General features: G+C 50.2%; 6 protein-coding genes across 6 annotated transcripts; 4 read left to right on the forward strand and 2 right to left on the reverse strand.

Annotated features, from left to right (window-relative positions):
* Positions 1 to 161: 161 nt before the first annotated feature.
* Positions 162 to 3,736, forward strand: N7471_004005 (isoleucine--tRNA ligase ILS1; the record flags this gene model as incomplete). The annotated part of the gene is made up of 6 exons (XM_057276724.1): positions 162 to 323; positions 383 to 474; positions 548 to 716; positions 779 to 2,028; positions 2,089 to 2,259; positions 2,353 to 3,736. 6 exons carry the CDS (start codon positions 162 to 164, stop codon positions 3,734 to 3,736), a joined length of 3,228 nt encoding a protein of 1,075 aa, XP_057136334.1.
* A 79-nt stretch (positions 3,737 to 3,815) lies between these two features.
* Positions 3,816 to 4,324, reverse strand: N7471_004006 (uncharacterized protein). The gene is made up of 3 exons (XM_057276725.1): positions 4,206 to 4,324; positions 4,054 to 4,149; positions 3,816 to 4,002 (listed from the first exon to the last, which is right to left on the reverse strand). Exons 1-3 carry the CDS (start codon positions 4,266 to 4,268, stop codon positions 3,982 to 3,984), a joined length of 180 nt encoding a protein of 59 aa, XP_057136335.1. The 5' UTR covers positions 4,269 to 4,324; the 3' UTR covers positions 3,816 to 3,981.
* Positions 4,325 to 4,623: 299 nt separating this feature from the next.
* N7471_004007 (Sfi1 family protein) lies at positions 4,624 to 7,962 on the forward strand (the record flags this gene model as incomplete). The annotated part of the gene is made up of 2 exons (XM_057276726.1): positions 4,624 to 4,687; positions 4,739 to 7,962. The coding sequence occupies 2 exons, from the start codon at positions 4,624 to 4,626 to the stop codon at positions 7,960 to 7,962; spliced, it is 3,288 nt and encodes a 1,095-aa protein (XP_057136336.1).
* A 686-nt stretch (positions 7,963 to 8,648) lies between these two features.
* N7471_004008 (uncharacterized protein) lies at positions 8,649 to 13,087 on the forward strand (the record flags this gene model as incomplete). Its single annotated transcript, XM_057276727.1, has 7 exons — positions 8,649 to 8,729; positions 8,827 to 9,015; positions 9,111 to 11,390; positions 11,439 to 11,882; positions 11,934 to 12,180; positions 12,236 to 12,486; positions 12,536 to 13,087. The coding sequence occupies 7 exons, from the start codon at positions 8,649 to 8,651 to the stop codon at positions 13,085 to 13,087; spliced, it is 4,044 nt and encodes a 1,347-aa protein (XP_057136337.1).
* Positions 13,088 to 14,226: 1,139 nt separating this feature from the next.
* N7471_004009 (uncharacterized protein) lies at positions 14,227 to 15,659 on the forward strand (the record flags this gene model as incomplete). Its single annotated transcript, XM_057276728.1, has 2 exons — positions 14,227 to 14,335; positions 14,401 to 15,659. 2 exons carry the CDS (start codon positions 14,227 to 14,229, stop codon positions 15,657 to 15,659), a joined length of 1,368 nt encoding a protein of 455 aa, XP_057136338.1.
* Positions 15,660 to 16,153: 494 nt separating this feature from the next.
* Positions 16,154 to 16,900, reverse strand: N7471_004010 (putative allergen; the record flags this gene model as incomplete). Its single annotated transcript, XM_057276729.1, has 1 exon — positions 16,154 to 16,900. The coding sequence occupies one exon, from the start codon at positions 16,898 to 16,900 to the stop codon at positions 16,154 to 16,156; it is 747 nt and encodes a 248-aa protein (XP_057136339.1).
* Positions 16,901 to 17,598: the final 698 nt, after the last annotated feature.

The following is a 17,598-nucleotide window of genomic DNA, read 5'->3' on the forward strand; positions in this document are numbered from 1 at the left end:
TGATGCTTGACTGGTTGTAGAAGGCGGTGTGCATAGAGGGGTCAAAGTAAGGCACACTGGCAGAAAAACGAGGCGGGGTGAGTCACCCGTGGACTTGCAAGCCCTGAGAGGTTGTTAGTTGCAGTCAATCTTCTCTCGTAAACCATTGGACTCACCACGTCATGGATTTTCCTGCGGAAGAAGAACTCGTGCTCGCTCGGTGGAGGGAGATCGATGCCTTCAAACGCCAAGTTGAACTTTCAGCTGGAAAGCCACGCTATGGATTCCTAGACGGCCCTCCGTTCGCTACCGGAACCCCTCATTATGGGCACTTGCTTGCTTCGGTAAGACCATAGCGAACAATTTGCGAATGAGTTGCAAGTAGTTCTAATATTTTCAATAGACAATCAAGGATGTGATCCCCCGTTATTGGTCTATGAAGGGATTCCATGTGGAGCGCCGTTTTGGCTGGGATACGCATGGTGTTCCCATTGAGTAAGTTCAATTCAATTCAAAACAAGAATTGTTCAAGACTGTTTAGCTCGGGTTTGGCTGACACTAAATCTAGATATGAGATCGACAAAAAATTGGGCATGTCTGGTCTGCAGGCGGTCCAAGAGATCGGAATCGAGAAATACAACGAGGAGTGTCGATCGATTGTTATGAGATACGCGACAGAATGGCGCCAAACCATCGAGCGATTGGGTCGCTGGATTGACTTCGATAACGACTACAAGGTACGCTCGAGTACATCTGACCTTCTGCGCCCTTATGTTAACACTTTTTTCTTGTCATTTAGACCATGAACCCGTCATTCATGGAATCGGTCTGGTGGGTTTTCAAGGAGCTCTTCGATAAGGGCCTCGTCTACCGCGGATACCGTGTCATGCCTTACTCCACCGCCCTCAACACGCCGCTCAGCAACTTCGAAGCGCAGCAGAACTACAAGGATGTGCAGGACCCCGCCGTTGTTGTGACATTCCCTCTGTTGGATGACCCTGAGACATGTCTACTTGCGTGGACCACTACCCCGTGGACCCTTCCATCGCACACTGGTCTCTGTGCCAACCCCAACTTCGAGTACGTCAAGATCTACGATGAGGCTACAAAGAAAAACTACATCCTCCTGGAGGCTCTTCTTCGGACTATCTACAAGGACCCGAAGAAGGCCAAGTTCAAGATCGTCGACCGCATCAAGGGTTCTGACATGCTCGGATGGAAGTACCAACCCCTCTTTGATTACTTCTACGAAGAATTCAAGGATTGTGGCTTCCAAGTGCTGAATGACGAATATGTCACTGCTGAGGATGGTGTTGGTATCGTTCACCAGGCTCCTGCCTTTGGTGAGGAGGATTACCAAGTCGCCATGAGCCACGGCGTCATTTCCGAGACTCGTCTTCCTCCCAACCCCGTTGATCCGCAGGGCTGTTTCACAGCTGAAGTCCGGGACTTCGTGGGCCAGAACGTCAAGGCTGCTGACAAGGGCATCATCAAGCTCCTCAAGGGTAATGGTCGTGTCCTTGTTGACAGCCAGATTACTCACAGCTATCCTTTCTGCTGGAGGTCCGATACCCCTCTGATCTACCGTGCTGTGCCATCCTGGTTTGTGAAGGTTAAGCCTATCATTCCCGACATCCTTGATGGTATTGAGAAATCGCACTGGGTCCCCTCCAATGTCAAGGAGCGGAGATTTGCCAGCTGGATTCGGAACGCTCACGACTGGAACATTTCGCGCAACCGTTTCTGGGGAACGCCGTTGCCATTGTGGGTTAGTGACGATTTCTCAGAAGTTGTTGCTGTCGGTAGCATCGAGCAACTTAGGGAACTGAGTGGCTATGAGGGCGAGCTCACCGATATTCATCGTGATAAGGTCGATCACATCACGATTCCTTCTTCGAAAGGAAATGGCGTTTTGAGACGTGTTTCGGAGGTCTTTGATTGCTGGTTTGAATCAGGAAGTATGCCCTTTGCAAGTGTCCACTACCCCTTTGAGGGTGCAGAGGAGTTCGAGGACCGTTTCCCAGCAGACTTTATTGCCGAAGGTCTCGAGTAAGCTACCCATTTTCTCCCTTCCCTGCCGGTTTTCACGCGCTAATATTGAATTTTTAGTCAAACACGAGGGTGGTTCTATGTACTCAGCGTGATTGGAGTTCACTTGCGTCAAAGACTACCATACAAGAACGTAGTCGTTAATGGCATTGTTCTCGCAGAGAACGGCCTAAAGATGTCCAAAAGATTGAAAAATTACCCCGACCCATCGCTGATCATGAATTCATACGGGTGAGTTCCGCAGTCCATCAGCCCCGAGTTGATCAACTTTTCATGCTCTTCGGACGTTTCCCATACGAAATTTCACTAACTTTGTCTAAACAGATCGGATGCTCTTCGATTGTACATGATCAACAGCCCTGTTGTTCGTGCTGAGCCTCTTAGATTCAAAGAAACTGGAGTCAAGGAAATCGTCAGCAAAGTGCTTCTCCCATTGTGGAACAGCTACAAGTTCTTTGAGGGCCAGGTGACCCTCCTGAAGAAGACTTCCAACATCGACTTTGTCTTTGACCCTGCAGCAGAGACCACTAACACAAACGTGATGGATCGTTGGGTCCTTGCCAGCTGTCAATCACTACTTCTGTTCATCAACCAGGAGATGGCCGCTTACCGTCTGTATACCGTTGTACCACGGCTCCTAGAGTTGATTGACAACACGACAAACTGGTACATTCGCTTCAACCGCAAGAGACTCAAGGGTGAAAATGGCGTTGATGACACACTGCACGCCCTGAACACTCTCTTTGAGGTTCTCTACACTCTCGTTCGAGGCCTCGCTCCATTCACGCCATTCATCACCGACAACATCTACCAGCGCCTTCTTCCCCACATTCCTGAGTCACTCCGTGCCGAAGACAGCCGTTGTGTACACTTCCTTCCCTTCCCCGAAGTGCGTCAAGAGCTCTTTGACGAAGTTGTTGAACGCAGAGTTGCTCGGATGCAGATTATTATCGAACTCGGCCGTATCTCGCGCGAACGCCGGACTATCGGTCTCAAGACCCCCTTGAAGTCACTTGTCGTGATTCATAATGACCCGCAATATCTCGAAGATGTCAAGTCCCTCGAGCCTTACATTCTCGAAGAGCTTAACGTTCTGGAGCTTATTCTCTCCTCTGACGAAGCCAAATATGACGTCGAATACTCAGTGTCCGCTGACTGGCCTGTGCTTGGAAAGAAGCTGAAGAAGGCTGTCCAAACAGTTAAGAAGGCCTTGCCTTCTCTCACTAGCGATGACGTGAAGGGATATCTCGCGGACAAGAAGATCTTGGTTGATGGCATTGAACTCGTTGAGGGTGACCTCGTTGTGAAGCGAGGAATCAAGGAGACTGACAACTCCAAGGGCATGGAGACCAACACGGATGCTGACGTGTTGACCATTCTCGATGTGAACTTGTACCCAGAGCTGGCTCACCAGGGTCTGGGTCGTGAGATCATCAACCGAGTTCAACGCCTTCGCAAGAAGGCTGGCCTTGTCCCCACCGACGATGTGAAAATGGAATACACCGTGATTTCGGACCCGGATAACATTGGCCTTGATGAGGCTTTCAAGTCTCAAGCTCAAGCCTTTGAGAAGGTTCTGCGCCGCCCAGTTGACCAGAGTGCATTTGTTGGCGATAAGCTTCCTACTGGAGAGGAAGAGGGCACTATCTCGCAAGAAGAACAGGAGGTGCAGAATGCCACTTTCTTGTTGCGCCTTCTCAAGCTTTAGAAAGTCAACCAAAAGAGCATATGTAGATATCAAGTCTACTTTTTAACTATTTTTTTGTTGCTTTGAATTAAATCACATAGCCTTTCATCAATAGTTCGCCTTCAATACCTAGCAAAATTCAACCTAGAATAATTTACAAATGCTCCTGCTTGCGCCGCCATACTCAAACAGCCCCAACTCTTTGAATGCTTCTGATGCTTCTGATTTTTCCAACATATAATTCCAAGGAACCTTCAAATGTTTCTTTAGCCCTTTTTGGATGCCGCCTGTTGCGTTGGTTAGCGTATCGAACGGCGCAGCACTCGCTCGTCACCTACCAAGTAGCAATCCTTCAGTCGCATAAACTCTTTCGCACACATATCTTTATGTACTGAGTTGTAATCGGTAACAATACACTTGCCGTATGCCGCAACCTATCAGGCTAGTTAGTTCGCCAATGCTGACATGAGGTTAGACAGAAGCTACACACCTCTACGGAGCATTGGGCTGAAGCTTTGGCAATCTTCTCGACTGGACGAGTTCTTCCCGGCATATTGTATGGATGAGGTGAGGATGCAGCCCTGAAATGCAAAGTAGCTTAATGTTCCGATGTGAAGCCAATAGGACCTCCAGGGCTTGAAATCCAAGAATGTTACATAAGACCACGTGACCGCCCTGCATGTTTCTGTCGCGACAACCAAAACAACCCGCTGAGCGCATCGTTACTTCGATTAATGGCTCATCGGTTTAGCCTATTGTTCCTATTATTTTGGAATTGCTAATTGCAGAGTGCCTCTGTCTGCGCATGTCTTTCATCCTCGGCGCTCCCCGCTTTCGCGATGATTTATTTGGTCCTGCAGCTCTATGACCCAGATGCGACAAGCGCGCCTTAAGATCGCGAATTTTCGATGCCTCCGATATCCTCTCAGCGTCGAGCCGTGACCGAAGAGATCTCATCTCTTTCAGACGATGGTAGGATGCAATCAATCACTCATTAATTTAAACGAAACCTGACCTCTATAGATGTCGGCTTTCTCTATCAGGTTATCGCTGCCGCCGAGACAAAACCCGAAGCGGATCGACTCCCATTCCGGGCGCTCTTCGAAGCATACGACGAAGTCATTGGCGAACATGGCGTCAACGCGGACCCGGGCCATGCGTGCCTGCGCTTCCTGTTCAAGATGGGAAGCAAAGGTGTGCGCGGCGAAACTCTCTTCGACAAATTCGAGAATGCGCTCCAACAGATGGGAATCGTGATCGAGATTGGCGAGGACGGCTCTACGAACCTCAATGAGACACATGACTATGATCAATATACAGTGGATGTTACCCACAGCCAGACGGTTGACCATGACCATTCTCCAATTACGAATGGAGTACCACCGACACCCAAGCGGCGCGCATCGTTCAATACTACGTACGATATTGGCGAGGATGCTACACAGAGAAGTCTAATGAATCGCCCCAGCTCTCGATCGTCAATGTCGCGACTTGAAATTGGCAAGCCCGAGTTTTCTAAACCAAAACTGTCACCTACCTCCAGGCATGATTTCGGGCCTACCAAATCACCAGATCGGACACAATTAATCAGCCAGTTCCTGGATGTTGGTCGGCGATTGCTTAGCAGATTTGACGGAACAGAAAACAAGCACGGAGTCGCGGAAGAACCCCCCTTGACTAATGGAGTGGTTGCGAGATCGGCCGTTGCTCGTGATCGTTCGAAGAGAATGGCTGAAGCCTCACGTCCCCGTCGTCCACCCTCGTACAATTCTTCAGACACCTCCGAGTCTGAAGATGTGCAATCGATCATGTCGCAGAGCCCAGAACACGATTCTTTTGACAAAGAAGAGGTGCCACCACAGTTCATTTATCGCCCGCAACTTTCGGATCTACTTCGGGATGCATCGACCTTCAACATGTACCGACAGCGATCGATCTGCCGTCGAATTTTGACACAATGGCTGAAGAAAGCCTTCCAAGCGCGACAGACTCGCCAAACCAGGGAAACACTTGCCGTCAATTACGACCGAAGCCTTCTTCTCCGACAAGCCTTTGATCCATGGCGAGGAGTAATTCAAGAAAAACGCCACTCGGCTCGAACAGATCGATTCTTCAAGCACCTTGAAGCGCGTGCCAGTCGCGCACGGGATTTATATCTAATGACGAAGGCGTTCAGTCACTGGGCCCAACTTACGTCGGAAGAAGTAGCTCGGACCTCTGCTGCCCGGAGACATGTACTTGGTGTCAAATATTTCAATGCGTGGCGCGAGATCACTGCTGTCAATGAGTTGAAGGCTCAGCGTTTTGCGCTACGGAGGCCGTTTAATGCGTGGCGGAAGAAGATCCAAGATTTGAAGGCAGCAGAGACCCAAGCAGTGGTTGTACGCAACACAAAGATTCAAAAAGCATCATTTTGGGACTGGTGGTGGTGCTTCTGCGACCGACGTGTTCTTGAGGTATCTGATTATCGACTCAAAAGACGGTCACTTCTTTCCTGGCTTCGAAACTTGCGAACCAATCGAGAGCGCGACCATGAAATAGACCTGCACAACAAACGATCATCTATGAAGTCGGTACTTCAGATATGGTCTCATCACTCGAAAATCATTGCACTTGCAGACCAGGAAGTCCAGGCTTCTCGGCGCCAACATGACCTCAGAGAAACCTTTGATGAATGGAGAATTCAGTCTCGGCTGGCCCCGGCTGCTTCTCGGGTCTCTGGGATGGTCGACGCTAGGATTCTACGAAATGCCCTTTCGAAATGGATTGGAACGGCCGAAATGGTCAGACTGGCAGAAGAGGTAGATCGCCATCGAATCCAACACAACGCGTGGATCTCCTGGAATGATACGCTTCGGTGCTTGGCTCTTCGTGCTCGAATTGACGAGCGAATCAAAATGGAGGCGATGTACAAATGGATATTGATGGAAAGATTTGAGCTGATGCGACGGATACGCGAGCAACGCATCAAGCGGGAAGTATTTTCTCGATTTGTGACAAACACTCGGGATACTTATACCCGTTTACTGTTTCATGCTGAAGCTCATGAGGCTCATCAGACCGAAAATTTGGTTCGATCTAAATTTGCAATTTGGCGTGATCAAGTGCAACTTCAGCGCGAGCGGGAGTATGTGGCATCTGAGTTCTATGCTCCACGGCTTGCAGCTGAGTCTCTTACGATCTGGCGATCCAAGCATAACCAAGTGGTCAAGATGGAAGGTTGGGCTCAAGATGCTCGATTCTATTTCTTGATGAAGAAGTCCATGAAGCAATGGCATCAGGCCAAAGTGGACTCCGGCAAACGACGGCGGCAAGAATCATATTCTAAAGTCCGGCGGCATATCAAGGTCAATCTTGCGTCTAAGGCGTTAGCTGCCTGGTCATCAAAAACTCGAATCATCATGGAGATGGAGCAACAAGCTGGTGATGTTGATCGCGAAAAATTGCTTGCCGACACGTCCGAGATATTCGTCCAATGGCACGACAAAACAACCAAGAGAATTCAAGATTGCCAGGATGCCGATGATTCCTATTTCCGACAACTCGCGTTCGACCAGATGATGCAAATGTCCGAAACCTTCATCATTCGGCGTGAGATGGAAGACCAAGCAGATAATGTACACCGATTGCATGTCCTACGACTGGCGGCAGCTTCTCTTCGCAAGCTCAGCCTTCGTATCTTCCAGATGGGCAGTACCGCCGAGACCTCCGAAGCCATGCGGGAAAGGAATCTGAGGAAGCACTCGAGAAACATGTTCCGCGATTGGGTGGACAAGGCCCGAATGAAGCTGGAGGCTCGAGATTCGGCCGGTCCAACCTTCACGCCTGCACGAATGTCGACCTTTGGAAATGGCGATGGCGCCGGATCAGCGATGTTCGATCCCTGGTATCAAGAGCAGGCGGAAACACCTTTCAAAATAAGTGACTTCACGGCGACATCTCAGGCAACGTCCAATGATACGATCGCTGCAAGCCCCTTAGCAACCCCCAATTTCACGACCTCTCCCTCTAAACGAGCCGCCCGGGCGCGAGCCCTCGCCCAAATGTCCACTACCCCCGCCACACCCTTACGCACACCCTTCGCAAGTCGACTACTTCGAGCCGGGACTACGACTGCTTTATCCACCTCTTCCAAACGGCCACGGACTGGCCGGCGAAGCTCGGTGGGAAATAGCGTCCGGTTTGTGGATGAAGAACCTCCCGAGTCTCCGACAGATGGTCGCAGATCAGCGAATCGACGATCTTGACGTTCTTGTTCGGTATATGACCTTTTTGCAGCTCCTTTAACTTCATGTACATCAGCAATGGTTATACTTTTTTTCTCTCATGCCTTGTCGATAGGTGCGATCATGTCTCATTCAATGCATCATCCGGCGCAGCATATAGCGGGTTCAAGGGTTTCTGGGTCTTTGGTATACTGTTTTGTACTTTTGCCATGATTGAATGTGATACTCAAATTATGAAATGGACTTTACTAGAAAACTTTTAGGGAAAGGCATGTTCGTTCAATGAGATGTATAATCCTTTACTATAGCATCTGGTCGATTCCGAGGTCAGATATAGGTAAATGCTTATCGGGGAGCTCTGTAGCTATACCCCAAATCAGTTAGAGCTCTTTGAATACAAATTTATCACCGTAAGAAATAGCAATCGCTAAATTCAGAACATGTTTATATCCACCTAGCTTCTTTATGTTGTTCAATTCGAGAGTGATCTGTTACACCTGGGCACCGAGTGGAGCGGCAGCGTAATCGACAAGGTCTCTTCCGCCTTGTCCCCTGCGTGTGATCAGACAACTCCCCAAACACCCATCTTCTACCCTCCGTTTCCCTTGCGACTCTGGTTACTCCCAGGCATAATAATATTTGGCCTGGAAATGTTGTAACGTGTTTTCGAGCGCAACGAGCGTCCAACCCCCGAACCAACCACCTCGATGCGAGCGGTACTGCCGGGGAGACCCCCAGCGAAGCTCCAGTCGTTCAGCACAGCGCTGTGGGATGGATTTCGTGTTGTTGTAAGTACTCTCAACTCTTGCCGGATCTTCGATCCAGCTCTGCGGCTCGTTTAAAGCCCCCTGTTGCTGACTCTTGCCCCCGCGCGTTCCCCAATAGGCATACATCTCCGGCCACGCGCTGGTTATCCTCGGCGGTCCGCAAACGCTCCTCCAAACGATTTACATCGACGATACAGATACCCTCGAGGCCGTAGCGTTTGACGAGACATCTGGCAAGATTGCAGTTTGCGGTGGCCCTGATGTATTCGTGTACCAGCCATACGGCATACAGGGCGAAACGCTCAAGGTGCGCATACAACCCCACTACTCGGAGCTTGGTCGACCAGCAACACAGTCTCATAATGGCAATAACAATTGATGTTAACATATGGCTTCATTTAGTGGTCGCTCCTTTATACATTCCGCGCCCCCGATGACGACGAACCGATCTATACACTATCGTGGGGTTCCTCGAACGAGCTCCTGGTGGGCAACTCACGCCTCGCCCTTTGGTTTATGAACGACGAACCGCGCCTTGTTTGGAAAAGAAAGCTTGCGACATCGGTGAAATTCGCGCAATTTTCTCCGGATTCATCCTTGATTGTTACAGTAGGGCATTATGACCGCTTGGTCAAGGTATGGAGACGACTTGCCTTCGGCGCAGACGAGGTTCGGTTCGAGAACTCGTATCTGCCTCATCCGAATGTCGTCACCGGGATACACTGGCGTTTACCTCGGCACCCCGAGCAATCTATGGATAATGTTCTGTATACATTTTGCGCCGATAACAAGATTCGAGTATGGGCAGTGACGGACCTTAATGCGCTTTCTGCTCTACAGTTCTGGGCAGAGATTGACATGGATGAGTCGGTTCAACCTAGGCTTGCGTCGGATGAGGACCGAGGACCGCAACGGCGGTATGGGTTTATCTTGGATGGCCGCGACTTCTGTGTTGCGACTGAGCGTGCTGTTCAGAGGACCACAGGAAACAAGGAGAATCATGCGCTAGAACATATCATCGAGGTTGCGAGCAAGGCCCCGGAGATTTGTGTTGTCATTGATGGCCTGGGCCACATGTCTGCTTGGGCTTTGGAAGATATCGGTTCTAAAGCAAAGACCAAATTGAGCGTCTTCAATGTTCTCCATGTCGAAGGCTTGGACTTGGGAGTTGCATTGGATCAGTCACCGCAAGAAGACTATGCTCAAATTCGTGCATTCCAGAGTACACCATCGGACGACAAGCTCAGTGTTCTGGTTCATCACTTCGACGGTCGAATCGAGTGGTATGATTCTCATGTGGATGTTCTGTTTGATCCTGCACCCCGCACGAAAAGAATCACCCAAACGGCTTCTTGGTCTGGCCATTCTGCCCCTGTGAAAAAGATTGTCCGGAATGCGATTGGAGATACACTGGTGTCACGTACCAACGAAAACAAAGCCACTGTATGGACACAGCGGCGTCGGGATGGAGGATCGGTCTTAGCACACAAGAGTGTCCTCCTCTCAGATGAGCATATTCATCGGACATGTGTGCTGGAGAACAGGAATCTTCTCGTCAATCTCCACCATAATGGCGTCTCCCTATGGGATTTCAGCTCAAACCATGCCAAGAAAGTGGCTTCTTTGCCATTCACACTGCCCGGCAAGCCACTATGTGTGCTGCCAATCCCCGGCACCCAAGCGACTCCAGGCGTTTGCTATGTAGCAACGATATGGGCAGACATGCACGGAATTGCGTGGGAAATACGAGGACCAAGTCAGGAAGGCCGTAAAGGGAGCTTTGTAAATGGCCATCCCTATCAATTACGAGAATTTTGCACCTTTGACCTGGGGCTGAAGGAGGATGTTGCATATATCCTTCCTGTGGACCCAGCAGGCCCCAAAACAGAAGTATCGGGATTCTTCGATTCTTTTTCTGCTGACATTGCTCTCTCCTACACCCACAGTGGAGTTGTGCGGACATGGACAGCTACTGTCGATCCAACGAATGTGAAAGTCGATTGGCTACTTCAATCAACCGTTGATACAGGCATTACCAACCCATCCATGGCGAGTGGGAGCTCTATTCGCAAGGCAGCTCTGGTTGACGAGGACCGGACTCACCTCACAATCTGGGATACCAACAATGCTCAGCTGGAGTTTGAGGAACATTTTGCTTCACATGACATTATCCGGGATTTGGACTGGACGTCAACACCAGACAAACAGTCCATCCTAGCCGTGGGATTCCCACACAAAGTTGTTCTCTTATCTCAGCTACGCTATGATTATCTAGATTCCCGACCCTCGTGGACACAAGTTCGGGAGATCTGGATCCGAGATCTCACACCTCACCCTATAGGAGACTCTTGCTGGCTGAATAACGGCAATTTGGTCATTGGGGCTGGCAACCAACTGTTCGTTTATGACAAGGATATTGATGTTGGAGACCGCCTAGTGTCTGAGCTTCGGATGCCGTCTCGAGGGCTGTCTTCCGTCGATCTCTTCGACGTTGTCAGCCGGCTGAATGGCCCATTGCCTGTGTTCCATCCGCAGTATTTGGCACAGTGCATCCTGGCTGGGAAGACTAGCTTGGTACATTCGATTCTCTTGAACCTACATCGCAAGCTGAAGTTCTACACCGAGGGCGATGGGCTAGATGGTTTCCTAGAGATGCCGGTAGAATATTTCTACAAGCAAGATGTAAGTGCGCACCATTTCATTTCTCCTCCCAATACTAACAAAGTTCAGGGTTCCCAACAAGCGATCTCCAAGGAAATGCGCTCTTCCTACGTCGATTCCACTGATGAGGAATTGCTATCTGTCGTAGATGAAAACGCCGCGGCCGCGCTCAATGAGAGTTTAGCACGGATCGCCTTGCCGCAACTGTCTAGCCACGAACAATTCCGCTTGGCAGATACAATTGAATGCGTTGCCATGGTTGAGAAGCACCGGCGTTCAATGGACGATAATGCAGCACGCTATCTCTTATTCTTCCGACAGCATATGCTGCGGCGGACCCAGGGTGTTGCCAATAAAGACACAGTCTCGTGGCGAGAGATTGTTTGGGCTTACCATAGCAGCAGCCAAGATATTCTCACAGATCTCGTCTCCCGGCAGTTCAACGGGAAATTGACTTGGAAGGCTGCTCGTGAAAGCGGTCTCTTCATGTGGCTATCAGATTCCATAGCTGTGGTGCGTGTCTGTCATATCATTTCCTTGGCCACGAACTAACCGATTGATTAGAAAGCACAACTCGAAATCGTCGCCCGATGCGAATACACCAAGACAGAAGAGAAAAACCCCATCGACTGTACTTTGTATTATCTCGCCCTCGGAAAGAAGAACGTCCTTCAGGGTCTTTGGCGTATTGCACACTGGAACCGCGAACAAGCAGCAACCCAACGTTTGTTGGCAAATGACTTCAAGGAACCGCGATGGAGGACATCTGCGCTCAAGAATGCTTATGCATTGCTTGGAAAGCGACGATTTGGTAATTCGAATCTCATATTGCCTACGAATGAGCACTACCAACTAACACTCAACAGAATATGCTGCATCTTTCTTCCTTCTCGCCGATCATCTGCGTGACGCTGCTAACGTCATCATAAACCAGATGGGTGATCTTCAGCTCGCGATCGCGATCACTCGAGCCTCAGAAGGTGACAACGGACCGGTTCTCCGGGAAATACTGGAAGAAAAAGTATTACCCGAGGCCGCTTCCGAGGGCAACCGCTGGATGGCCTCTTGGGCTTTCTGGATGCTTGGACGACGAGATATGGCAGTGCGGGCACTGATTGTGAGTCCTTTTCTTCTCTGGCCGCCAGACCCCAGCTAATCAGATCTAGTCGCCGGTCGAGACCCTGCTATCACCAACGACGACCCCAGCCACCCCGGGGAGCCCCGGGCGAGTAACCCTTCAGTCCAAGTCATATCTTTCCAACGACCCTGCCTTGGTAGTCTTATACCAACAACTCCGCGAAAAGACACTCCAAACTCTCAAAGGCGCCTCCAAAGTGCGACCCAGAGAAGAATGGGAATTCGTTATCCGCAATGCCCGACTCTACGACCGTATGGGCTGCGATTTCCTCGCTCTCGATTTGGTACGCCACTGGGAGTTCCTGGGCGAACTGCCTACCCAGGATACATTGAAGCCTAATACCTCCCTGGAGATGGATGAGAACGGAGTTGATTACCGGAAACTGCTTCGTCGGCGGAGCAGTCTCGTAGTTGCTGATATGCCGGTGCGCCGAGCAGATGTCTTGCAGAAACCCGCTGTTTCTGAAATAGCACCCGGGGGAAAACCGAAGAAAGAAGAACAGAAACCGAAGCCTAAGCCACCTCCTACGGTGTTTCATGAGCCGGATGCCAATTCGTTGCTGGACAGCTTTGGGTTCTAGGTTAGAGACTTATTTATGTTGACAGCTGTACTATTTCCTGGATATACATACATCCAGTTACTATCGAGTGAGAACCTGGGACCTGGGAGAGATATAACATAGTGTCTCTTATGTCCAAACAGTTAAATAATAGCGATGCTGTGGGAGAATCCTGTAGTCTATCATTTCAATGGTTCACGTGACTTGCGTCCACGGAAGGACCCCGGGAAGGTCCAGATGTCTTGGAGCTTCACTGAATTGTACAACCATACAACAAGGTTATACAACACACTTTATTCATTCTAATAGTTGTTGATTTTGAGAAATTAAGGGGGAAGTTGACCAAGGATCAACTCCGGCAAGTGGATGGACACTATCCACAAAGCACGGGCCTTGATCCCTGCAGAATATGTATGATGGCGCAGATGATCTCTAGAGAAAATAACCTTGGAAGAAGGCTGGAATGATGTCAGTCACCGTCTACATACCAATCAGCTTGACAGATAAGTCATGTTTTGATTATGATTCAATCTCTCCAAGATTCTGTACGACGTACATCCTACTACAATGAATGTCTTGTGATGCTCATCCTACCCCTCACACAATGATCAACGATACCTTGTCATTGCAAGGAGAATGCTACACCGAAGCGGTCAAGATGCGTGGAGACGAATCGAGTTAGCGATGCAGAGTGGAAAAATCTGCAGAAGATTCCGGCTGACAATTGTGCTGAACCCCATTGAGCTCACTGGTTGCACTACAGCCCGTAGCGCGGTTTAGCTACTCCAGTGGCCCCAGATGGCTGCAGATGGGCTCCAGATAGCCTGACGGATTACCTATCCTAGTGCGATCGGCGGCGCCAATCTGCGCTATTACATCGCAATCGCGCCGATCCTTCAGCTCATCCACAAACCTGTACGGAATACCGTGAACGATGGAGACTTAGGCCGAGCGCAAGCTCCCTCTTGCGCCAATGGCCTAGGTTAGCTCGATCTGCCGATCGGGAAACAATGCAGAATTTCATGCAGACTAAAATACATAGATGCTTTTAAGACTCCCCCCGCCCGCTGAGAGCTTGAAGCTCTTCTCTTCTCTCTGACCTTCGATATTTGTTTTTGTATACTAGTAATATACCCAATCCTTTTTTTTCCCCAGCGACAATGCCTACCAAGATCCCAGGACCACCTGGAGTTCCCCTCTTGGGTAATGTTTTCGACGTCAACCCCAATGAGACATGGAACTCGCTCAACAAGTTGGCCAAGCAATTTGGTATGCAACCCATCCACGGACCTGGGCAATACCCAGCCCTAACGAGTAGTCACTAATTTATTTAGGCTCCATTTTCAAGATCAATGCTCTCGGCCATGAGATCGTCTTCATCGGTAGTGTCGCTCTGTTGGAAGAGATTTGCGATCAGACCCGATTCCGCAAGTGTGTGACTGGACCAGTAGTCGAAATCCGATATTCCGTGCACGACAGTCTGTTCACAGCATACGACTCCGAGAAGAGCTGGGGTATCGCCCACCGGATTATGATGCCTCATCTTACGCAATCTGCGACCGACAACCTCTTCGGCGACATGGCGGAGGTCATCCCGGACCTGACCAAAAAGTGGAGCGCAGGAACCAAGACACGGACCCTACTCACCAAAGACCTGGACCGTCTCCTTCTTGCATCCTGCATGCAATGTTTCTTCAACCAGCGCGTGCACGTGCTCGAAGGCGCCGAGCCACCTATGCTCAGCGCCATGGATGGCGCCACCATGGAGGCGATGAAGCGACCCACCCGCCCCAAGCTACTGAACTGGCTGTACCAGCGCCGACTCGAGAAAGACACGAAGACCATGCGCGGGTTCGCTGCGCAGATAGTCAAGACCCGGAAAGAGCAGCCAGAGACTGCCCGCAAGGACATCCTGGATGCAATGATGAACGGCGCCGACCCAGAGAGCGGCGAGAAGCTCTCCGAGTCGCAGGTTATCGATGAGATCGTCACAATCTTCATCGGTGCCGCCACAGCACCCAACCTCGTCTCCTACGCCCTGTACTACCTGATGGAGAACCCAAGCGAGATCATCAAAGCGCAGGAGGAGATCGACCGCGTGGTCGGCGACGGCAATATCGATCTGGAGCACCTGCAGAGCCTCAATTACGTCGAGGCCATTCTGCGCGAGTCGATCCGTCTTTCTGCCACCGCGCCGGGCTTCAACATTGAGCCTATTCCCTCCGACGATAAGAGCCCTATCCTTCTTGCCGGTGGCGAGTACCAAATTGCTCACAACCAGCCCATGATCGCGGTGTTGAGCCAGGTCAACCGCGACCCGGCTGTCTTCGAGGACCCCGAGGCCTTCAAGCCTGAGCGTGTTTTCGGCGAGAAGTGGGATCAGCTCCCTGCTGCCGCGAAGAAGGGCTTCGGTAACGGCAAGCGTGAGTGCATTGGCAAGCTCTGGGCATGGCGGTGGTCGTTCTTCACTCTCGCCAGCATTCTTAAGGAGAACACGTTTGAGCTGGCGGACCCTAAGTACAAGCTTGAGTCGAACGGTGCATTCAGTATCAAGCCGCTTGAGTTCTACGGTCTTGTTAGCCCACGGAAGTAATTTTGATTGATTTTTTGTTTGATGGGATTGGGTTGGCGGATATGAAGTCAGTAATGAATTTGTCGATATACTTCAACGTTGTTATGAATGTATTTCAGAATGGAACGAGCTTAAGTCTAACTCTATTTTTATTCTTATTTCTATCTTTAATTTAAAACATGGGTGGTTCCTGAAGATGGGCTCAATGACGTGGCGGGTACGTACATAGTAGTGGGCGATTGCGTATGTTCACGCCACGCGGACATCTGAAACTCCCAGAGTCCAAAGATACCTACCTACGTAAATAGGACTTCATAGAGTTCTACAATGGAAAGCAATTATTTTGAAAAGAATGTGTTAAATTGTATAACCAAAAAAAGGACCAGCCTAAAAGTCTGTATATTGACATAGAAGCAGATACCATTCCAGCTGGGTATAGACCATCCTCCGAAACAAAATGATCCAAGAGTCTATCTTCAAAATCATATAAAATCAAATCTCAAAGAAAACAAAATTTATCCGCTGTAATCAATGGTAACAGCCAGACGAACGGGACCAGAGGCCAAGTTAGCACCAATACCACCGACAGCAGTCTCAGCGGCAGTGTAAGCGTTACTAACTAAACCGGCGTCCTTGGTGACAGAAGAGCAAACAGAGCCAAGGGCATCACAGATCTTCATGCCAGAGATGGACATGCCAGCATTCTGCGCAGAAATAACCGAGACATCAAAGCCAGACCAGCCATTGTTGGTAGTGGAACCGAAGTCGAACTCGCCCCAGGTGGAAGCGTAGCCACCCGACGCATCAGTGGGGATGGTGGATCCGGAGGCGGCGGCCCAGCCACCATTCGAGTCCTCATCAAAGGCAATGTACTTGGTCTCGCCGGGGGCAAGGGTGAATTGGTTACAGGCGTTGCCGAACCAGCCTGTCATCGCGCCATCCGGGCCGTACTTGTTGAAGATGGCCACAGTCCAGTCCTCGGTGTTCGAGCCGGTGAACTGTGCAACGTACTTGTAGTTGCTGGCAGACGAGGCGTCAACAGAGATGATGTTGCTGCCGTAGGGGCTGCCCACGTTGCCGGAGTATGTTACGCCTGAGCCTGATGAGCTGGTGGAGCTGCCGAATCCAGCGGTGGAGTATGAGCCGCTGGAGGGCGTAGAGGTCCAGCTAGCGGAGTCCTGGCGGCGCTCAAAGTTTGAGGGTCTGGCCAGGGTGCTGGTGGTGAGGGCTGCAAGCAGCATGAGAGACTTGGCGAATTGCATATTGGTGGGTTGTGTTGGGTGTGGAGTCACAAAAGAAGGTAAATATCAATGAAGATATGAACGAGTGTTATATGGCTTGGTTGAATTCAAAAGAAAGTGTTTGAAATGAATGGACGGTGGTACCAAAAGGAGTGTGGTTGATCGAAGGAAGAGAGCAGACTGGAGGGTCAAGGGCAGCTATATATACCCTCGAAACTGACAGAAACTTCTTCCTCCGCCACGCTCGCCTCGTAAGTCGAGAGCGAAAGATGAACCGAAAGTTCCGGGTACCTGGCTCCATTCAAGCGAACCATTGGGGGTGCACACCTGGGCGTACGTCAAACCGTTGAAAGGACTCGTATGCTACGTGTTCCACAAAGGTCGAGGCTGTGGATTTGACATGTAGTCTCCATTGAAGGTGGAATGGGGTTGGATCCAATGGGTCAAACAGTAGATGCATATAGTCTGATTGGGTCCATCTGTGTACATTCAAGCCACCAGTAAATCTAGAATTCTGGATCATCTAAAACATTCTTTATTGGCGGACCCATTAGACAATAGGCTTGGTCACTGATTATATCCGTGGGTACCTGGTGGACCCATGGATGGCCGGAGCAAGCCCGAAATAAAACCAGGTAGGGGAGACGCTTCCAGGGTTACGTATTCTCCGCGTTTTCAATTAGGAGATACATCATTTCTCCAGAAGGTAGAGGGAACTA

Source organism: Penicillium samsonianum (assembly GCF_028829775.1).
Source record: "Penicillium samsonianum strain IBT 33392 chromosome Unknown utg000003l_segment0_segment0, whole genome shotgun sequence".
NCBI classification, from domain to species: Eukaryota; Fungi; Ascomycota; class Eurotiomycetes; order Eurotiales; family Aspergillaceae; genus Penicillium; species Penicillium samsonianum.